The 24,205-nt window shown below is 40.4% G+C and overlaps 1 protein-coding gene across 1 annotated transcript in view; it reads right to left on the reverse strand.

Moving 5' to 3' along the window:
* The window catches only part of PCNX2 (pecanex 2), a 288,518-nt gene that overhangs the window by 129,880 nt on the left and 134,433 nt on the right, over positions 1-24,205 (reverse strand). The window contains 2 exon segments of the mRNA XM_045087258.1: positions 16,760-16,910; positions 18,021-18,113. Coding sequence (XP_044943193.1) covers positions 16,760-16,910; positions 18,021-18,113 — 244 coding nt within the window.

The following is a 24,205-nucleotide window of genomic DNA, read 5'->3' on the forward strand; positions in this document are numbered from 1 at the left end:
TGTGGGAAGCAGGGGTAAAATCAATACACAGGAACGACAGAGTAGAGAGCAAATCCCTGAGGTCACTACCTCCAAACTTTTGACTTCGGATTCTGCTAATCTTTTACAGTGAAAGAAAATTAATTTCCCATTAAATTTTACTTACCTCCAGACTCCTTCTAGCAAGTTCAGTAATTCATTCCAATGAAGTGTTACAAGCTCTAGGGCATCTGGTGGCTCCGTTGGTTAAGAGTCTGCCTTTGGCTCAGGTCATGGTGCTGGGGTCCTGGCGTCAGGCTCCCTGCTCAGGCAGGCTGGGGCGGGGGGCCTGCTTCTCCCTCTGCGCCTCCCCTCCCACCACTCGTGCTCTCTCTCACATTCGCTGTTTCTCAAATAAATGGATAAATAAATCTTTAAAAAAAGAAACGTTACAATCTCTAGATTGTTTTCGTATTGAATGTTTATGTTTGGGAGCAGAGGGGAAGCAAAGAGAAGGATGAATAATAAGCAGGAGGAAAGTAAAACCATAGTATAATTCCAGAATTCCGAGTTCTCAAAGACCAAATTCAATCCCTTCTTATGGGGTGGCCACGGAAAGCTACTAAAAAGGACGCTCATAGATGCAGTAGCATGGTTAACACGTTTCTTAGGGCCCCAAACTGTTCCAGTATTCACACAAAGTCAAGCTAGAAAGAAAATGTTAGCAATGGTATTTTATAACTGTCTTTGTGTAAGGCCCTGAGTACGCACAAAGGCCATAAAAAGACCTTACTTGAGCATCAGCATTTTTCTTTTCCCTGGAATATTAGGCCCGTGAGGAAAAGAATGCAAACTAATGATGCCATTTATAAGTTCTATACGACTTATTACAAGCACGCACTCCAAATTTTCTCAAAGGCTTTTCAGGTTGTGTTTTATTTAGATGCTTATGTTACTAGAATAAGTTCTTCCTGATAATTAAAAGTGAATCAGAAATCTTCAGGATGCTTTTATCTTTAGGAAGATAATTTTCTGATTTAAATCTTGAATTGCGATTTAAGCTGCCAGGGTATGTGGCCTCTTGCTTTACGGGAACCAGGAGGGTTCCTAAGCATTTCCAGACGTGCACAGCTAGGTTCAAATGGCCCTGTCACCCTGAAGTATCGAAGGCAGAGACACCCCGCAAAATGGAATTATCACATCCAGGCCGGTGGCACCCCCTGATTACAGGCACTCGTTTTTCCCCATGAATGCTTCTCCCTCCTATCTTTCTCTCTGGGCCAAATCTCAGATCGTAAAGTTCTTAGGGATATCATGTATACATGTCATGGTGCATTCCCCAGAAACAGGCTTCACTTCCAAAACCAGTAGCATAAAGAGGGTAAGTAATCATTCTTACATGTGGAGCAAATCACATTATGCTGCTGCTCAAAGCCCTTTTATTCTGCCTAGGATAAACCCAAGGTCGTCATGACCTTTCCGTTCCCATTAGCTGACACAGGGCGTGCCCGCGGCTTCCTCTCCTGCCTGGGATCCTGGAGTCCTCCTCCTCCGCTTAGGGCTAACCCCCTCTTTCTCCTTCAAGCATCCCATTAAATATCACTTCCCCAAAGCGGCATTTCTCTAACTCCCAGATCTCAACCGGGATCCTTTTATACTCCTTCCCCTCATTGTCCTTTAAACCCTGTACATGTGTGTCTGTACCCTGTACTCGGTGGGGTCGATGTCCAGCTCTCTCCCGGGGGCCAGGCCTGTCCGTCACCTTCGTCCATAGGAGCCGCTCAGTAGATTTAGGCAACATCATTAATTAATAACTCAATGAACTAAAGCAGACACCCCGCAGGACAGAGCGTGAGAAGCTGGGGCTCCCGTGGGGGGTGCGCCATCTGCCTTGCAAGGCTTCGAGGTTTGTTCCTGGCCACGGCGCACTTCCATCCTCAGAAGGTTCAACTCAGGGTGGGGCTGGGATGGCCACGCTCTCCCGCATATTCCTGGCACGCGACGGGTCCCACCAGTATTTGTGAATGAAGCAATACCTGTTCCCAGGTTAGGTAAACCTCTCCGAGAAAGGCAAGGTGGGGAAGAGCCAGGCATCAGGATATTAAAATTTCGTTTTTCAAGGAATACAATGTTTAGCTGTTTCTTTAATGTTTTTTGACTTTGGGTCATGCTAAGAAAATTAGTTTTCTCTTCCTACCCAAGATTATGTAACATGACCTATATTTTCTTGCAGCTGCTATTCTGGTTCTTTCTTTCTTCTTATCCTTAAAAAAAAAAAAAAAGTTTTAAACCTTTAATCCATCTGGAATTTCATCTGATACGAAGTCTAACTCAATTTTTGAAAAATGTTTAGCTCATTTTCCCTAAACTTCCCACTGATTTTTTTTTTCATTAATTCGGGAGGAATAAAAATGCATCCTTCGCCTCTCCTCAAAGGGATAGAGAAGCTCTCGGGAGAATCAAGGCAATCATGTGCTTTCTCCTCTTGATAGAAAGGTCCTCTGCTAATATGGAACCATCCAATTTAAACCTAAAAACACTATTGAAATCTTTTACAACTTTTTCGCATGAATAAGTTTAAGTCAAAAACTTTCATGTGAAAAGCATTCAGAACAACTTTCAGACGTTCTCCCTACGAGTGCGGGAAGGAAGCTACTTCTTGTTAAAACAACCATCTCACCAAGAGCAAGGACTGTGCGCTTACTGATTTCTGCATTCTCAACATGGAGCATAGCACCTAGTACACAGCCGGTAATCCATGAATGTCTAATTTACAAAATCCGGCTTTCACCCCCAAGTGAAGTGTGATTTGTCTGTTACTTAAATTACGAGATCTCTCTAAAACACTGCTTGCATTTCTCCACCGCCATCTCCGTGTCTGAGGCTTTGGCTGCGTCCGACAAGACCCCAGGGGATGTAGCTCAGGGAGACTAAGTCGGCCGCTCATCACAGGGCCTCATCCACTGCAGCTGAGCGCTGACGTCATTCCTCCGGACGGCCTGCTTTGGCCCTTCCGTGCACCCGCCAATGGTGCCTCAAGAAGTCCGCATTCCATTCTGCGTGAATCACATGCATATTTAGATCAGTGTTAGTTTTTCTACACTTCTCCAGTTTCTGGCCATTTATTTGACTTGCACGTTGTTTGAAATGTATTGGTGGCCTGGAAGAATCCCACTGGGTCCTCTGGTAAACCCCCCGCAGCTTGCTGGAGAGTGAACCTGGCAGCTGATCCCTGAGCTCTGTCCCCAGACCCTCTCCTGCCTGATGTCAGCTGGCACTGGCCTGTGCTGAGTGTCTGGGCCTCCTTCAGCCTCGATCCCCTTTGAGCAGAGGAACTTGGGTTTGCTGCTGCAGGTGTGAGCAAGGTTCCATGGCCCGCCCCCTGCGGCCACCCCCAGCCTTGTGAGACTGACACAGAGAGCTGAGTACCCCAGCTGATCAGGAGGCCAGTCAGAGAGGGAAAGTGCAGAGGAGCAGTGCCTGCCAGGGAGGGAAAGAAGAGGAGAGAGAGAGAGAGCTTATGTGAAAGGAATAACAACGGAAGGAATAATTAATCCGGCAGGCTTCCACCCAATGGGCTGTTTTGACACATCAGCCCTCAGCCACTCTTTTGGCACCTGTAATGCCCTGGAATGTGCCTTCCCACGGAAGCATCATAGCGCAGAAGACTGTTGTGCAGCTAACACTCGTTCAGTTCACGCTTCAAGCCATTTTAGTTGCTTTGAATTAAAGAGACTTCGCAGGGTGTTCCAGGTCTGTAACTACCACCTGATGTTAGCGTTGTTTTATGTGGGGAAGAAAAGGGAGGGGGTGAGGAATATATTCTCCTTCCCAGAACTATGGCTTCTCCACGTCACTATCCAGAGAGGAAATCTTCCCAAAGACGCCAGCACAGACTTTATGTTTTAAAATCAAGCAATGCCTGTCAAGCCACAAAGGATTTTTACATAGATTTTTGGGTTTGATTTAATCACCACAGAATTTCTGCGAATGAGGTCCTTCAAGTGGTACTATCACCTGTTGACAAAATGTCAAAGCCACAGACCATAAATATCCAGATTATAAAGGGCCACCGACCACCTAGTGCAATGGATGAAATGAGACGCAAAGCAAGGTGCCAAATGAGTGAATTTCAGAACTCTGGGGAAGAGGAGAAGTAGGCACTTACTGAATACATTCTGCCTGCCAACAGTGATGCCCATCCTCTGCACTTTTTACCTTAATTTCATCCCCCATCAAAACTTTCTTGTAGGAACCCCCAAATATAAATACAAACCTCAATCATGAGGGTTAAGCATAATTATTATACGACATAGGCAAAATTTGAGCCCATTCTCTGGGCCATGGCACTTTAATTCCCTCCTTAGGGGAGAATCTGGTCACATACAAAGGACGGGGGTCGGAAAGGCATCAGACTTCTCAGTGGCAGCAGTGGACCTTTACCTTGGAATTCTTACGGAAGTGTTTACATCCTCCGGTGCTACACAATACATTTGCATTAAATGCAAAGTAGAATGGAAATACTTTGAGATACACAAAGTCTCAGAAAGTTTCCTTCCTGTGCATCCTTTGCCTGGAGTGACCAGAGGAGGTGCTAAAGTCACAGATAGGGAGTTAAGGACAGAACAAATGGAGACGTTCCAGGAGGGAGCCTGGGGAGAATAGAACTAACAGAGGATTGGACAGGTTTGCTTGTATGGAAAACTGAGAGATACGTCCCATGGCTAAGGGAAAGGCTAGCAAATCAAAGAGGGAAATCTGAACAAGAAAGGAAAGGCAATCATGGTATACCATTGGACTAGAAGTCAGCAAAAATCAGACTTAACAGAAAAAAAAAGTCTTGGGTATTTGTTCAAAAAATATATTAAAACTACATTGTGAGGAAGGAGAAAGGGAAAATGTTAATGTACGAGGGAAGGAAAGAGAGGAGTCCTTCTCATTCATAACAGGAAGTCAATAGACAGGCAAATCTGAAATATCAAGAAACAGCAGAACAACAAGCAGATCATGTAGAAGAATGATGGTAAATATCAGAAGAACTATTTAATGAGCGGAAAGTAATTTTTCATGGACAGGGAGAATCAGACGTGGGGAAAAGTGAACAAGAATTCTGCTGCTTGTCATTACCAACTTGTTCTATTTGATTTTTAACCGATGTATCACTTTGATGTAAATGAAAAATACATTAGAAAAAGCAACATCTCTCAGAACCACGTCTTTGACATATAGAAACCAGTCTATCGGGAAATCAACAGGCAGACTTGCCAACAAGCAAAGGAAATCGCATGTAAGAGTGACAAAATCAGGACTCATTTGTGACTTACTTTCGTGACAGTGATTTTTTTAAGTTAAAATTTCGATGAGATTCTCAACCGGTATTTTTTATAATTTCTATAATCTTTTATCCGGCTATTGTAGTACATCCAAAAATTGTAGTTTAAGCTTTTTCAGCAACCATTTATTTATTTGTTTGTTTATTTATTTACAGAGGAATGAGCCCATTTGTATATATTTTACTTACACACATATACCCTTGGGTCCTTCAAACCAGCCTTTACCTTACAAGACTATTTCTGCCCACGTAATCCTCTAGAAAAGTCTTGTCTTGGGGAATTTACAAAGCACTGATTATTCACCTGTTCATTCAACCAATATCATTGAAAACCAGACACAATTTAACATTTAGTCCTAAAATTCATACATTTCCCATTTTATATGCATATCTAACCAGTTAGGACAACTTAAGCACTGAACATAAAATTAATTATAACCTTTTCATTTAGGGTCTGGGCATTCTACTTCTTTGTATTTCCTGCAAGGCTGGCCGTGCATCGCTGTGTGTGTAGCAATCACAGCCAGAGGTTTAGTAGGTCAGAAACTCTTTGAAAACAGAAACTGTATCTTAGTCAACTTAGTTATCTCAGTTATCGTAGTTAGTAACCACTTAGTTATCTCAGTGGTTCACAGGCTTCATATTATGTAGGAACCCAGTAATTATTTTTTTAATGAATAGGAAATTCATAAGCGTTTTCTGAATGAATAAATAACAAGTGAGGGTCACTAATGGAATTATTCTTGGGCGCCTGGATTGCTCAGTCGTCAAGCGTCTGCCTTCAGCTCAGGTCAGGATCCCCGAGTCCTGGGATTGAGCCCCCATCAGGCTCTGTGCTCATTGGAAAGCCTGCTTCTCCCTCTCCCACTCCCCTTCCCTGTGTTTCCTCTCTTGCTCTGTCTCTGTCATATAAATAAATAAAATCTTTTTTAAAAAGTGGAATTATTCTTTGTCTCAATCTCTTTTAACCCCATTACAAGCCACTTTCATGGTTAAGAGCAAGGTCATCAAATCAGAGCACTTCAAGATTTCTTAAACTCTTAAGAGCCAAGAATAATAATATTGTGGAAATTTCTTCTCAGAGGACCATGTGAAAATATGTCCCAACTCCATTAGTCCTTTTCAAAATGACATCATTCCTTTTGAAAATTCTTAGATAAAATAAATTTTCCTTTTTTGGGGGGGGTAGTTTTTATTTTAATTCCAGTTAACACACAGTGTTGTATTAGTTTCAGGTGTATAATATGGTAATTCCCACCTTTCCTGTGGTAACCATCAGTTTGTTCTCTATAGTTAAGAGTCTATTTCTTGATTTGTCTCTCTTTTTCCCCTTTGTTCATTTGTTTTGTTTCCTAAATTCCACATATGAGTGAAATCATGGTATTTGTCTTTCCATGACTTATTTCACATAGCATTATACTTGCCATTTCCAATGACATGGATTCATTCTTTTTTATGGCTGAATAATATTCCAATATATGTGTGTACCACATCTTCTTGACCCATTCATCAGTCAACAGACACAAAGGCTGCTTCCATATCTTGGCTAGTGTAAATAGTGCTGCTATAAACATAGAGGCATGTGTATCCCTTTGAATTAGTGTTTCTGTGTTCTCTGGGTAAATCCCCAGTGGTGAGATTGCTGGATTGTAGGGTAGCTCTATTTTTTACTTTTTGTGGAATCTCCATACTGCTTTCCATGGTGGCTGCACTGGTTTGCCTTCCCACCAACAGTGCAAGAAGGTTCCTTTTTCTCCACATCCTCGCCAACACCCGTTTCTTGTGTTGTTGATTTTAGCCATTCTGACCAGTGTCAGGTGATATCTCATCGTAGTTTTGATTTGCATTTCCCTGATGACGAGTGATGTTGAGCCTCTCTTCAGGTGTCCATTGGCAATTTGGATGTCTTCTCTGGAGAAATGTTTGTTCATGTTTTCTGCCTTTTTTTTTTTTATTGTACTATTCATTTTTGGGGTGTTGAGTTTTCTAAGTTCTTTATATATTTTGGATACTAACCCTTTATCAAATATGTCATTTGAAGATATCTTTTCCCATTCCTAAGATTGCCTTTGAGTTTTGTTGTTTCCTTCACTGTGCAGAAACTTTTCGTTTTACTGTAGTCCTAATTATTTATTTTTGCTTTTGCTTCTCTTACATAGGGAACCTACCTATCTAGAAAAAGGTTGCTATGGCAGATGTCAAAGAGATTATTGCCTGTGTTCTCTTCTAGCATTTTTATGATTTGAGGTCTCATATATAAGTCTTCAATCTATTTTGAATTTACTTTTGTGAATCGTGTACAAAAGTGGTCCAGTTTCTCTTGCATGTTGCTGCCTCGTTTTCCCAACACCATTTGCTGAAGAGGTAGTCTTTTATCCCATTGGACAGTTTTGCTGAAGATTAATTGACCATGATTGCGGATTTATTTCTGGGTTTTCTATTCTCTTCTATTGATCTATGTGTCTGGTTTTGTGCCAGTACTATTCACATTTGCTCACTACTGCTTTGAATAGAACTTGAAGTCCAGAATCGTGATGCCTCCAGCTTTGGTGTTCTTTTTCAAGGTTCTTTTGGCTATTCAAGGTCTTTGGTGGTTCCATACACATTTTAGGATGGGAGACACCTAGGTGGCTAAGTCGGTTAAGAATCCAGCTCTTGGTTTCAGCTCAGGTCATGGTCTTTTGGTTGTGGGATGGATTCCCTCATCTGGCTCTGTACTCAGCACAGAGTGTGTTTCAGATTCTCTCTCCCTCTCCCTTCCCCTCCCCCTCAGCCCCTATCCCAGTTTTGCTCATGCTCTCTTTCTCTCTCAATTAAATAAAATATTTTTTAAAAGTTTTAGGATTGTTTATTACAGTTCTTGAAAAATGCTGGTGCTATTTTAATAGGGGTTACATTAAATGTGTAGACTGCTTTGGGTAGTATAGACATTTTAACAATATTTGTTCTTCCAATCCATAAGCATGGAAGGTCTTTCCATTTCTTTCTGTCCTCCTGAATTTCTTTCATCAGTGTTTTATTGTTTTCAGAATATAGGTCTTTCGCGTGTTTGATTAAGTTTATTTCTAGGTATCCTTTTATTTTTGGTACAATTGTAAATGGGATTTTTTAAAAGTTTCTCTTTCTGCTGCTTCATTAGTAGTGTATAGAGATCCAACAAACTTCTGTTCACTGATTGTATAATTGCAATTTTACTGAATTAGTTTACCAGATCCAGCACTTTTTTAGTGGCGTCTTTCGAGATTTAGGTATACAGTATCATGTCATCTGCAAATCATGAAAGTTACACTTCTTTACCAATTTAGAGGCTTTTTAAAATTTTCTATCAATTGCTGTGGCTAGGACTTCCAGTACTATGTGGAATCAAAGTGGTGAGGGTAAGTGTCCCTGTCTTGTTCCTGACCTTGGGGGGAAAACTGTCAGTTCCATCCATTAAGGACAATATTAGGTGTGGATTTTTCATAGATGGCCATTATTAATTTGAGCTATGATCCTTACTTCATTGAGGGTTTTTGTGATGGATTGATGTACTTTGTCAAATTACTTTTTCTGCATCTGTTGAAATGATCATATGGTTCTTCTCCTTTCTCTTACTAAGGTATCACATTGATTGATTAGTGAATAATGAACCATCCTGGAATAAAATCCCACTTAACCATGGTGAATGATTTTTTTTACTGTTTTGTTGAATTTGGTTAGCTAGTATTTTGTTGAGGATTTCTGCATCTATGTTCATCAGGGATATTGGCCTGTAGTTCTCTTTTTTAGTGGTGTCTTTGTCTGCTTTGGTATCAGGGTGGTGCTGACCTCACAGAATAAATCTGGACGTTTTCGTTTCTTTCCTATTTTTAGGAATAGTTTAAGAAGAATGGTTATTAATTTTTGTAATTAAATTTATTTATTTACAGCATAACAGTATTATTTTTTCACCACACCCAGTGATCCACGCAATCCATGCCCTCTATAATACCCACCACCTGATACCCCAACCTCCCACCCCCCCACCACTTCAAAACCTTCAGATTGTTTTTCAGAGTCCATAGTCTCTCATGATTCACCTCCCCTTCCAAACTCCCCCAACTCCCTCTCCTCTCTAACTCCCCATGTCCTCCATGCTATTTGTTATGCTCCACAAATAAGTGAAACCATATGATAATTGACTCTCTCTGCTTGACTTATTTCACTCAGCATAAACTCTTCCAGTCCCATCCATGTTGCTACAAAAGTTGGGTATTCGTCCTTTCTGATGGAGGCATAATACTCCATAGTGTATATGGACCACATCTTCCTTATCCATTCGTCCGTTGAAGGGCATCTTGGTTCTTTCCATAGTTTGGCAACTGTGGCCATTGCTGCTATAAACATTGGGGTACAGATGGCCCTTCTTTTCACAACATCTGTATCTTTGTGGTAAATACCCAGGAGTGCAATTGCAGGGTCATAGGGAAGTTCTATTTTTAATTTCTTGAGGAATCTCCACACTGTTCTCCAAAGAGGCTGTACCAACTTGCATTCCCACCAACAGTGTAAAAGGGTTCCCCTTTCTCCACATCCTCTCCAACACATGTTGTTTCCTGTTTTGTTAATTTGGCCATTCTAACTGGTGTAAGGTGATATCTCAATGTGGTTTTAATTTGAATCTCCCTGAGGGCTAGTGATGAACATTTTTTTCATGTGTCTGATAGCCATTTGTTTGTCTTCATTGGAGAAGTCTCTGTTCATATCTTCTGCCCATTTTTTTATATGACTGCCTGTTCTGTGTGTGTTGAGTTTGAGGAGTTCATTATAGATCCTGGATATCAACCTTTTGTCTGTACTGTCATTTGCAAATATCTTCTCCCATTCCATGGGTTGTCTCTTTGTTTTGTTGACCGTTTCCTTTGCTGTGCAGAAGCTTTTGATTTTGATGAAGTCCCAGAAGTTTATTTTTGCTTTTGTTTCCTTTGCCTTTGGAGACATATCTTGAAAGAAGTTGCTGTGGCTGATATCGAAGAGATTACTGCCTATGTTCTCCTCTAGGATTCTGACGGATTCCTATCTCATGTTGAGGTCTTTTATCCATTTTGAGTTTATCTTTGCAGAAAAAGCATTTGACAAAATCCAGCATCCGTTCCTGATTAAAACGCTTCAAAGTATAGGGATAGAGGGAACATTCCTGAACTTCATCAAATCTATCTATGAAAGACCCACAGCAAATATCATCCTCAATGGGAAAAAGCTTGCAGCTTTACCATTGAGATCAGGAACAAGACAAGGATGCCCACTCTCACCACTCTTGTTCAACATAGTATTAGAAGTCCTAGCAACAGCAATCAGACAACAAAGAGAAATAAAAGGTATCCAAATTGGCAATGAAGAAGTCAAACTCTCTCTCTTCACAGATGACATGATTCTTTATATGGAAAACCCAAAAGACTCCACCCCCAAACTACTAGAACTCATACAGCAATTCAGCAATGTGGCAGGATACAAAGTCAATGTGCAGAAATCAGTGGCTTTCTTATACACTAACAATGAAAATACAGAAAGGGAAATTAGAGAATCAATTCCATTTACTATAGCACCAAGAACCATAAGATACCTGGGAATAAACCTAACCAAAGAGGTAAAGGATCTGTACTTGAGGAACTACAGAACACTCATGAAGGAAACTGAGGAAGACACAAAAAGATGGAAGACCGTTCCATGCTCTTGGATCAGAAGAATAAAAATTGTTAAAATGTCTATAGTGCCTAGAGCAATCTATACTTTTAATGCCATTCCGATCAAAATTCCACCAGTATTCTTCAATGAGCTGGAGCAAATAATCCAGAAATTTGTATGGAATCAGAAAGAGACCCCGAATCGCTAAGGAAATGTTGAAAAACAAAAATAAAACTGGGGGCATCACGTTACCTGATTTCAAGCTTTACTACAAAGCTGTGGTCACCAAGACAGCATGGTACTGGCATAAAAACAGACACATAGACCAGTGGAACAGAGTAGAGAGTCCAGATATGGACCCTCAACTCTATGGTCAATTAATCTTCGACAAAACAGGAAAAAATATACAGTGGAAAAAAAGACAGTCTCTTCAATAAATGGTGCTTGGAAAACTGGGCAGCTATATGTAGAAGAATGAAATTTGACCATTCTCTTACACCGTACACAAAGATAAACTCAAAATGGTTATTACCTTTTTTTAATGTTTGGTAGAGTTTGCCTGGGAAGTCACCTGGTCCTTGACTTTTGTTTATTGGGAGTTTTTTGATTATTCATTTGATTTATTTGCTGGTCATCAGTCTGTTCAAATTCTATTTCTTCCTGTTTCAATTTTGGTAGGTTAGAGATTTCTAGGAATTTATTCATTTCTTCTAGGTCCCCAATTTGTTGGCCAATAGTTTTTCATAATATTCTCTTATAAATGTTTGTATTTCTGTGGCGTTGGTTGTTATCATTCCTTTCTCATTTGTGATTTTGAGTCCTCTTCTTTTTTTTTTCTTCTCAGTAAGTCTGGCTTGAGGTTAATAAATTTTATTGGTTTTCTGGTTTTTTTTCCAAAGAACTGGCTCCTGGTTTCATTGATCTGTTCTTTTTTTTTTATTTTTCCAGTTTCTATAGCATTTATTTCTGCTCTAATCTTTGTGATTTCCTTCCTTCTGCTGGTTTTAGGTTTTACTTGTAGTGCTTTTTCTAGCCCTTTCAGGTGTAAGTTTAGATTGTTTGAGATTTTTTTTAAATTTTTGATTATTTTGAGATATTTTTGCTTCTTGAGGTAGGGCTATAATGCTATAAACTTCCCTCCTAGAACTGCTTTTGCTGCGTCTCAGAGGTTTTAGAATTATTGTGATTTCATTTTCATGTGTTTCCATGTACTTTTTAACCTCTTCTCTGAGTCAGTTGGCCCATTCGTCATTTAGTAGCGTGTTATTTAACCTCCATGTGTTTGTGGTCTTTCCGGATTTCTTCTTGTGGTTGACTTCTATATGAATAGTGTTGTGGTCAGAAAAGATACCATAGTATGGCTTCAATCTTCCTGAATTTGTTGAGGCTGGTTTTGTGGGCTAATATGTGATCTATTCTGGAGAATGTTCCATGTGCACTTGAAAAGAATATGTATTCTGATGTTTTAGTATGGAATGTTCTAAAAATAACATGAAATCCATCTGTTCCGGTGTATCATTCAAAGCCATTGCTCCTTGTTGATGTTCCGTTTAGATGATCTGTCCATCGATACAAGTATGGTGTTAATGTTCCCAACATTATTGTATTATTACTGATTAACTCCTTCATGTTTGTTAACCACTTTATGTATCTGGGTACTCCCAGGTTGGGTGCAAAAATATTTACAATTGTTAGGTCTTCTTGTCGGATTATCCCCTTTATTATGACACAGTGCCTCTCTCTGTCTCTTGTTACAGTCTTTGTCTTAAAGTCTATTTTGCCCAATATAAGTATTGCCACCCCAGCTTTCTTTTGATATCCATTTACATGATTGATAGATGTTTCTCCATCTCCTCAGTTTCAATCTGCAGGTGTCTTTAGGTCTAAAATGAGTCTCTTGTGGACAGCATATAGATGGGTCTTTTTTTTTTTATCTGTTCTGTCACCGTAGGACTTTTGAATGGAACATTTAGTACATTTATATTCAAAATAACTATAGATAGATATGTATTTATTACCATTAGATAAATTTTCAAACAGATTCAGCTTCTTAGTCTTTTATAACAGAGGCTGATCAATGAAGTCATTTGTTTGGAATTACCATCACAATTCAGGATCATTGATTTGTCTTATTTTCTAAAACTACAGTGCTTCTTAAACATTTGGTCTTGGAAAGTTCCACACTTGACTAATACGGTGCCATCTGTAGTGCCGTCTACTCTGTTATCTTGTTATTTTCAGCATGAATCACTCAGATTGAACAATTTCACATCCCATTAATATGTCAGTTATAGCCACATCACCATATGTCAGCTAAACTGTATTATGAGTGACAGAATTTTATTCTTTTAGCTCAAATACTGGTGAAACATTTTGTTGGGGCTAGGATGGGATAGAGTTTACTTAAATGAGTCCCCAAAGTAAAGAACTGAATTGGCTAAAAAAAAATACATGTTTCAATTTTCAGTCTTCAACTTATTGTAGACTGAATTTTATATCAAAATTTATTTTGTATCTCCATGTAATTTTATATGTCAAGTAAAATTACCTATTGGAGGTATGCAGAAAGGAAAGTAAACTGAAAGTAAGTCTATACACCAAGTTTAAATTTGTTCTAGTGTATAGAAGGCGGATGATATTTAAATGAAGTGCCGTTCAGTGAACACATCTCTGTGCCCAGCATCACAGTAAGCAGTGGCCAGCCAGCACGAGCAAACAGGCATGTTGCTTACACTCACTTGAGATATTATGATGGAAAGGGAGGTTTAGGGTTGCAGCTGGGAAGTGAGTCTGACCCAAGTGGTCAAGGAAGGACTTTTAGAGGGACTGATTTTTAAACAGAGACCTGAAGGCTGAATCATCTGACCTGAGTCAAGTCTGTTTCAACCCAGGATTAAAGCTTTGTACAGCTGGCCTGGGACGACGGCACGTTGGACTCTTTGGAGCTTACGGCAGTGATGAAGCCCTTCTGGGTAACAATGACGGCGGCACCATGCTGTCCAAGAGCTGCATACAAGCTACACGCAATCAGCGCGCTACACCGAGAGCCGAGCTGGTAACAGAGAGAGCACTGGACTGGAGGAAGATGGCCTGGGTGCTGGTCACTCACTGGCCACAGACTTGCTGGGACCGAAGTTATGTGCCTTGACTTCTGCAGGCTCCCAGCGTGGGATGGCATTCCATGAACTCTAAGATGGGACAGCACATGTGCCTCACCTCGCATGCCAATTCAATGCCTGCCCCGGGCCCGGTTTTTGGATTGTTCTCAGTTAGCGATGTCTGCCAGGGGACTAGGGGATTCTGTGGCTTTACCACAGATCCGCTCACCCTGCTCTGCTCTCTCTTCTTTCCCAGTTATAATAATCTGTGATCCGATGAAGAGAGAAGTTTTGAGCACAGTTTTCACGTTAAAAGGTATACCGTTGGTCTGAATTTCCTGTGCATGTTTTCTTAGGAGTAGAAATAAAGAGTGAACTATCTAGAAGGCAGAAGGCCAGGGGCAGAGGAGGAAGGAAACTCAGGACTCAGATGATATGAAAATGAGTAATGGCTTTTCAATGAGTTCATACCAACATATTTTAAATATTTGGATTTTCCGTCTATGCACACAATTTTGAAATGCAATCTGTTCTCCATTACATGCCTAATTTGTCAAATCTATTACTTTTGGCTAGAATTCAGGTGGCTTATGAACAGCTAATGCAGGCAAGGGAGAAACATCCACAGAGCCCGTGTTCACAGGCATGAGCTCTCAGCCCAGCGTATGGGACGGAGACCCAGCACCACCCGGCTACTCGCCCTCAAAGAGGAGCTGATACATGCAAACACGCTCACGTTACTTGGACTGGAATCCGGTACTGAAAAGGCCACACAGGTTTAAAACGTCTAAATGATTCTGTTTTAAACTGGGCTCTTTTAGATTCCGGAAAGAAAACCACCACACGAACAAAATAAGCAAACTAAAAACCAAAACCAAAGCAAACCAGACAAACTGGTTTTGAACTAAACTCCTTACTGCTGAATTCCATATCGTCCCTGTGAACTCCACACTCTGAACAACCACGGAAAGCTGAGCCTGAGCCCCATCTGTCTTGCTGTTCTCTCTCTCAATTGGACAAGTTCTCTGTGCTCATCCCAGGGCATCCAAAGAGCTAAGCAGAGGGAGGGGTAGTTGATATGGATACAGATAGGCATGCAGCCTCTCGAGGCAAAGCCTCATACTTCAAATCTCCACCCAAGATCAATGATGCCAAAATAACAACACCTCCCCCAAATTCCACAAATTTCACCCCAAAACTTAGTCTTCCTAAAGATTCGGAAGATGAGAGGGGGATGTGATCTTAATACTTTCAGAAGCTCTGTAGAAATCAGTTTCCTCTGGTTGCTCTACGTGGCCACCAGCAGGCACCTGTCTGGGACGTGCCTCTCTCCACAGCGAGCTGTAACATGAACTAGCTGTACACACTTCCCTGCTCTGAGCCCATCTTCCTTCAGGTTTCATAATACTGACAATCATTTATATTAAAGTAGCACCTGACATCGAACAGAACATTAAAAAAATGTATATTATATGTAGTAATTTAATTAAAATATACACATATGTATACATGAATATATATAAATATTAAGCACGAATATATTAAGATTTCACCCTTAAGGGAGCTGCTGGTGTTGCAGGTGGGAAGGGGAAGTCTCTGAGGGCAGGACATTTGGGGTGATGACCCTTCTCCACCTTCCGAACCCTATCTGGGCGGCAAACCCATGAGGCCATGTCTCTCTACCAAATGATCTACACTTTTCCCGAGTCGGCTGTTTTAGATCAAGACAGCTCCTCATACCCACCCCGAGATGCTCCTTGACGAAATGCTCTTAACACCATTTTAAGTGATTCTTCTGCGTCTTCATTCTTAGATTATTTTGCCCCCTTTTCCCTTTGTCACACTAGTTCACCAAAGTTGCTGCTGACCAGCCTTTTGAGTCCAGTCCACTCACAGCTCAGCAGTCCTGGCCCCACTCACATACCCATGTGCTTGGACGGGATGACAACTGACTGTGTCCCTCTACAACAGAGGGGGTACAAAGGGCTATAAAGTTATACCCAGTGCTAGCTCATTATAAACTATAGCTATAAACTCCGACCAATGCCTTCAGTGTGTCTGAAAATGGGGATAAATCAATCCTTCTGCCATCCATTGATCACAGAGCAAGGGAAGAGCTACCAGAGAAATTCCCGAGATTCCTTACCTAGAAGCTCTGACACTGTCTAGATTATGACTAGAAATAGCCCCGAGAACTCCTAAAGCAATCAAGTATGGGTCTAGGTCTAAGTAACCAGAGCCAGTGAAGCGAAGTTCAAGGGTTCAGAGGTCCGAAAGGTTCAGCAGTTTCTGCTACGTCCCCCCCAGCCGCACCGCCCCCCCCCCCCCAAAAAAAAGCTTTGTAGAGGATGGGAGGGCAGCGAGGTGTTCTTCCCGGTCCCCAGCCAACTTAAGCTTGAGCAGCATAATCTTGAGGTCGGAATGATATAAATTAATCTTCCCCAATACTAAATAACCAAGTACTGTTTTTATACAACAGAGTTCACATTCACTCCATTTTAGCTTTCTTTTCTGAAACAATACTGTATACTCCAAGGTACACAGTCTCCTTTTTTAAAATAATGGTAAGATAGATATAATGTAACATCTAACAATATAACGTAACATGTAATCATTCTTAAATACATAGTTCCAAGGCATTCAGACATTCACATAAATTGTGCACACTGTGGTATAAAGGATGCCTACCGCTGCACCACTGGTGTTGAACGAGGGATATATTACTGACCTCTCACTTCCCGTTGCTGATACTCTCTGTTTTTAAGAATGGGGTGTGCAATCCACATCCACGGATGGTGCTTGCGGAGCTGAGGGAGCATATAATGGGTCACAAATCCCACCGAGCCAGCCAGGGCAAACAGCACAACACTGAGAAATGGCTGTGGTACAAGAGGGCAAATCTCATTGTTTAGCCTCGCAGGAGAGGGGAGGGACGTCCGTGAATAATCCATAACGCTACTGCCCTTACCCTCTTCCCTCTAGCAGAACAGAGAGGCAACCCCAGTTCTCGTTACAGGCTTCCAAAAATTTCTTCCAGGCAAAACCCACCTGTGTTGCGAGTCACTAAGTTGGGGACTGGGCGGGGGGTGGGGGGGGCGTTGAGAGCTGTCCCCAGGAAGTTCAAAGACCAAGGGAAATCTGCTCTTGGTTTTGTTGCTGTTGTTTTTAAAAGAAGAGGTCGGAGAAGAATCAATGAAACAAGATGGGATCGGGAGGTAGACAAACCATAAGTGACTCTTAATCTCACAAAACAAACTGAGGGTTGCTGGGGGGAAGGGGGTTGGGAGAAGGGGGGTGGGGTTATGGACATTGGGGAGGGTATGTGCTATGGTGAGTGCTGTGAAGTGTGTAAACCTGGTGATTCACATACCTGTACCCCGGGGGATAAAAATATATGTTTATAAAAAATAAAAAGTTTAATTAAAAAAAAAAAAAGAAGAAGAAGAGGTTGAGAATAACCAATGCAACTAACAGACTTTCCTTGTTGGAAGGAGCGCCTGAGCATGTAATACTTCCACTCGGAGAGAGTAACTGTTGGAATGTCAAGCCAGAAACCCCATCTAGAGCTCGTCACTTGTTTTTCTAACTGAAAATTATATTTCAAAGCTCCTTTTGGCTCCAGGACCTCTGTCTGACTCCTGATGTGTTAATGCCTCCAGTCTCTGCTCCCCGCAGGGTGCCGTCAGCCTGTCTCACTACCACTGGGTCCCAGGACGTGGGCTGATGCTCTAACAAACAGCACAGCTCCCCGGGTGTGGGAGGACAAAGGATAAAGCACTTGAACCCAATCTGCCATGTGAACCAATTCTCATCTTGGGTGTAACTCCTCGCAGCACACAGGGATGTTCCTTAAACCTCTTAGCTGGTGTCCTGTTTTTCTCCTCCGGCTCCACTATCCTGCCAATGCCCCGGAGCTCCACAGCGGGCTCTGTGGTTAAGGAAGCTAAGAAGGTGGGGAGAGGAGAGCATAAAGTCGAATGGATACGTACGCGCAAGGACAGGAACACGGTGCTGGCACTGATGGCAAATGACAGAACAGCAGCCACTGAGCAGATAACGAGATCTGATTTTAAGATGTCCTTCTGCAAAGAGAGAACCAGCTGTAAAGTCTGCCTTTCTTTGTTCTCTCAGCAACTCTGTAGTCACCGGTCAAGTCAGGGAACAGGATACTGACTCTGGACACCCTACTCTCCCGGCGTATCACTTACCTGATGTGCTCCCAGGGGCACATACGGGATGGGCCATCCGTGAGAACAAGGCAAAGGGTGGGGAAAGGGGAAAGCACAGGGCGAGGTCAGCCTGCACCTGCTAACCACAGCAGGAAACAAGCTTTCTATGCGTATAAAAGGCATAAGGTTCTTCTCTACGAACCACCAAGATCCCATACAAGAGCTCTCAATACAAGAGCCCATGGTCTGGTAAAGGAGGGTAAAGTGTTCATCTTGGCTTCAGTGGAGCTTACATGCAGGCTGTTTGCCAAACAGAAGCCTCTTACACATTCACTTATTTCTTTGGACCAGAAGATTTCACAGTTTAATTCCCCAGTCAGATTGAATAAAGGCCACTTCCAAATCATTTAAATCATGTATCACGGACATGTATGCAGAAAATGAAAATGTCAATAAGTTGCTAATAATTTTCCATCACATAAAATTGCGGTGTAAGCAGGGGCTAGGGGAAAACAAAACAATGTTAGACCAAAGGATGTTATTAATACTGCATGAATATCATAGGGAGGATGGCCTGTTAGTGCAAATCCAGCACAAAAGTCCTGGCTGAGAAATCTTAAAGAGACACAAGGGACCATCACATTTTTTCTTTTGACAGAGGCTAACTTGCAGTACACAATTATTGAACATTTTAAGGTACCATGCACTGGAAAACTCTGAAGCTATCGCTATAAATATATCAATATCTCATACTGAAAGGGAATAATGCCTTTTAAATCATTGTATTGAATGTTCTGTGCCAGAAAATTATATCTGTGTACATCTGTTTCCCTACACTTTTTTTCTTGTTTTTAAAATTAAAATGCGGCATTCTTGCAAGTCGTACTGCTGGCTTTCTGAGTGAATTAGCACCCAAAGTGATGGGAAGAAATCAGAAAGACAGCTTAAATGGAGTAATAATGAACCTGGAGCCATATGATGAAAAAATCAACACTCCTGGTAAAAGTAATTAATAATACAGTGAAGAGGGGCACCTGGGTGGCTCAGTTGGTTAAGCGTCTGACAGCTGATTTCAGCTCAGGTCATGATCTCAGGGTTGGGATCAAGCCCACATCAGGCTCCACACTCAGCAGGGACTCTGCTTAAGATCGTCTCTCTCCCTCTCCCTCTGTCTTCTCTCCCCTCTGCCCCTCCCCACCTCATGTGTGTGTGTGCACATACATACACTCTCACTCTCAAATAAATAAAATCTTTTAAAAATAATAATACAATGAAGAGATACATTCTCAATGTCCATTTATCTGCTAAAGTTGTTCTATAATTCACATACAGGTATTGAATATGAGAAGAATCATACAGTGATAAACTAACTTCTAGATTTATTCTTAGTAATGGTATAAATAATATGGCTAAAAAGTGGTTAAGAATTTCCCTGATTTTTAAGCAGGGCAAATTATTTTTTGTTTTGTTTTTTTTTTTTTTCATTCTGAATCTATAAAATTTTTGTGATCACAAGGTTTTCACCAGAAATTTACTATTAATGAACGGCCAAAATTCAGGTATACTTTTATTGCAAAGATTTACAAAAGGCCAGATTTTCCTGAAGGAAAGATCTGTATAACTCATTGAATCGTTAGGCTATGAAGAGAAGTTAACTTTTCCTTCCTATTTCTTACTGACATGGTTTTATGTCACTTAAAAACTACTGACTGCTAACCCAGAAGGAAGATAAACATTTTCTCAAATATTCTAATTTGAATCCTGCCTAAGGCAAAGTGGGCCATCGGGGCAACTTCTGGGAAGAGGAGGGTTACATTTCTGGGTTCCTGAAAGCAAGAGGGAGAATGAGCTCTGGTGATGGTTATTTTTTTCACAGTTGGATGACATATGGGAATTCCACTGATTTTTGTCAGAGTCATGAGTATCCGTTGTAAATACAAAGGACTGCAGGGCCTTTTTTTATTCAAATGTTCCTCCTGCCCATTTCTTTTCTGTATTGTATTTTTTAAGCAGGGCTAGGGAGATATGCCTGACATACAAAACCCTGCATGTGTATAAAGAATACCACTTGGTGAGTTTTGACATATGAACGTCCCCATGAAATCCATAATCATAATTAGGGTAGGTAGCACAGCCATCATGCCCCCAAGTTTCCTCCCCTAACCTTTCCTAACCTATGCCCCCTTGTCTCCTCTGTCCACAGGAAACCACTGATCGGCACCATCACGATGGTTTATCTCATCCCCAGAATGGGATATAAGTGGAATTGTAGAAAATGTATCCTTCTCTGATCTGGCTTCAATCACTCAGTGTCATTATTCTGAGAGTAATCCACGTTGTTGTCTGTATGAATAGGCCACCGCTGTTTACAGCTGAGTAATATTCCTTTGTGTGCACACAGCTGTGGGTAGACATTTGAGATATTTCCAGTTTTTGGTGATTACAAATAAAGCTATGAATATTCATGGCCATGTCTCTGGACACGTGCTCTTATTTCTCTTTGTAAATGCTTTCAGTAGAATGGTTGGAACACATAGTGGGTTTATACTTAACTTCTTAAGAAACTGCCACACAGGGGTGCCTGGGTGGCTCAGTCAGTTAAGCAGCTGCCTTTGGTCTCCGGCTGTGATCCCAGGGTCCTGGGATTGAATCCCATGTCTGGCTCTCTGCTCAACAGGCAGTCTTCTTCTCCCTCTCAGTCTGCCTGTCTCTCTGCTTCCTTATGCTCTCTCTCCCTACCCCCCCCCCATAAATAAGTAAATAAAATCTTTTTAAAAAAGAAAGGAAAATAAACTGCCACACGGTTTCCCAAAGTCATTGTAACCTTTTTGCATTCTCACTGGCAGTGTGTGAGAGTTCCAATTACTCCATATCCTTGCCTACCCTTCGTATGGTCAGTAATCTTGATTTTAGCCATTCCAGGGTTGTGTAGTGCGGTAACAGTTCCCAGAAAAGGACAGTTTTATCCCCTCAGGAACATCTGGCAATGTCCTGAGACATTTCTGACCACTATATTTCAGGAAGAGGGAGAGTGACCTTGGCATCTGGTGCATAGAGGCCAGGGATGTAGCTAAATGCCCTACAATGCACAGGACAGTCCCTGACCACAGAATTATGAGGCTCAGGATGTCAACAGTGAGGCTGAGAAACCTTGATGTAGTGCTAATTATAGCTTTAATTTGCATTCTTCCAATGACTAATGATGTGGACCATAATTTCACACACTTAGTTTTTAAAATACCACTTATAATAGCATAAAAAATATAAAATACTTAGGGATAAATTTGACAAAAATGTACAAAACCTGTACATTCAAAACTACAAAAACCTGCTGAAAGAAACTCAAGAAATAAATGGAGAGATATACCATGTTCATGGATTGGAAGATTCAGTCAGTATTACTAAGAAGTCAATTCTTACCAAACTGATATACAGATCCAGTGGAATCCTAATCAAATCCTAATAGGACTTTTTTGTACAAATTGCTAAGCTGGTTCAAAAATTACTTGGAAATGCAACAGTCTGAGAAAAGGTAGAAACAACTTTGAAAAGGAAGAACTAAATTGGAAGATATATAATATCTGATTTCAAGGCTTATGACAAAGCCGTAGGAATTATGAAGAGATGGTATTGGAGCAAAAATATATCTAGATCAGGAGGACAGAAAAAAGAGCCCAGACCGAAATATATACAGTCAAGGGATTTTAAACAAAAGAGTCAAGGTGAAATGACAGCTTTCCCCTAAATGAGGGAAAGGTAATTTTTCAGCAAATGGAATTGAGCAACTAACTGGACAGCTATCTACAAAAAAACAAAACAGCAACAAAAAAACCTTGACATTTCCTTCATGTCAGATATGAAACTTACTTAACTCAATGTACATTATAAACCGAATTTAAACTATTGATTTATCAAAGAAAGCATAAGGGGAAATCTTAGTAACCTTGGGTTTGGCAAAACTTTCTTAAATAGAACATTAAAATGTGGAATTTTAAAAGAAAAGAAGTCATTAAATTGGAGTTCATGAAAATTTTAAACATTTTCCTCTTCAAAAATACATTGTTACAAAATGAAAAGGCAAGCCAGGGACTGAGAAAAATAATTGCAAAATATATACCCAACAAGGAACTTCTATCTATATTAATATATAAAGAACATTAAAATAAGAAAATAAATTTAAAATTAAAAAATAAATTTAAAATAAGTTTAAATTTTTTTTAAATTTAAAAATAAGAAAAAGGAACTTCAGAAATCAATGATAAGAAGTCAAACAATTTCTTTCCATCTCCATTCTCAGTGGCAAATAGACAAAGTTTTGAAAAGACTCGTCACCAAATATGATGGCAAAAGGTAATTATTGAGATTTTTCAAGTTAGTGTTAATTTTTTTAAAGATTTATTTATTTATTTGAGGAAGGAAGAGAGAGAACAAACAGGGGAGAGGAACAGAGGGAGAGGGAGAAGCAGACTTCCTGCCAAGCAGGGAGCCCAATGTGGGGCTCGATGCCAGGACCCCTGGGATCATGACCTGAGCCAAAGGCAGACACTTAACCACTGAGCCACCCAGGTGCCCCAAAACTACTTATTCTTACAAACCTTTCTTTTTCTTGTGTATTGAATTGAGTGTCTTAAATGCAGTACCATATAACAAACATGATAATATTATCTTTTTAAAAGCAATCTTGAAAACCCCCGGACCTCAGAGACTGTTCTTGTGTCCTGCAAAAACAGCCTTTAATACTGTAAAGATTTATAATTTTGGTTCTCTAATGACTTTGATGATTTTAATATATATTACACATCTCTGTTACTGAAAGATGTAAGAATGTCTGAGGTTTTACTTTAGTTTTGTTATATGAAAGGAGAATTGCTGGTGTTGCCTTTCTTCTCCACATGCTTGAAGGCTAATAACTCCAAGTCTCTTGAATTACTTATTTAAACAACAGGTTTAGAATCTTCGCTTCATTTTGATAAATATCCTAAGTCTTAAAAGTGAACCACAGGATGTCAGGTATTGCAAAAATCATTGTACAAAGTATTTGAACAAAATGCAAATTTAGGTCTCTGCAATTTTTTAGTATGAATAAATGCTTTCATTATAGGATAACATAATATTGCAGCCCTCTACAACACAGAGAAGAAAGGAAATAGATCATTTGTGATCATTATATCCTGACACTAACAGCATTAGCATTTTTATGCTTTCTGGGCCAGTATTCTTGCCTGAGAATGCTGAGGCATGGATCTAGCTGCCATCATGATGTGTGTGGGATTATCTGTGGATATTTTATAAAGGTCTGATCATAGTTTACATGCAATTTTATACATTTTTCAACTGTACTTTCTTTTGTAAGCACTATCTGTATGTATATTATTATAAAACTTACTAATAGTCACTTAATGACGAATTTTTTATCTTGTGATGCAATAAACATACACACACATACACATACAAACAGGGCCGTAGTGGAAAGGCAAAACATTAATTTCACAAATGAAACTGAATGTGCCATGTTTAGGCAAGCATTTCCTGACCGCTAGATTATTAGATATTAGATTGTTTTCCACGTTTTACCATGATGAATTATGCTGCAATCATGATCATTATGCACCTAAATCTTTTTTTCCTATTTTAAGTTCGTTCTCTAGAAAAACTCTGACAAATCAATTTACTATATTATAGGTTATGAATTTGAAAATTCTTGACAAATTATGCTTTCTCAGATGATTCTAATAATTTACACAAATATAAACAATATAGAAATCTCATCTTGTCCCAGTTGGCAATATCATTATTTTATTCTGTGCTGACTGAGTGGACAAAAAGAATGCTATCCGGGGCACCTGGGTGGCTTAGTTGGTTAAACTTCTGACTCTTGATTTCAGCTCAGATCAGGATATCAAGGTTGTGAGGTGGAGCCCTGGGTTGAGCTCCATGCTGGGTGTGAGGCCTGCTTGAGATTTTCTCCCTCTGCCCCTCACCCCCAATCATGCACATAAACGTTT

This window comes from Mustela putorius, unplaced genomic scaffold (genome assembly GCF_011764305.1).
Source record: "Mustela putorius furo isolate JIRA1106 unplaced genomic scaffold, ASM1176430v1.1 tig00001075_pilon_pilon_pilon, whole genome shotgun sequence".
NCBI classification, from domain to species: domain Eukaryota; kingdom Metazoa; phylum Chordata; class Mammalia; order Carnivora; family Mustelidae; genus Mustela; species Mustela putorius.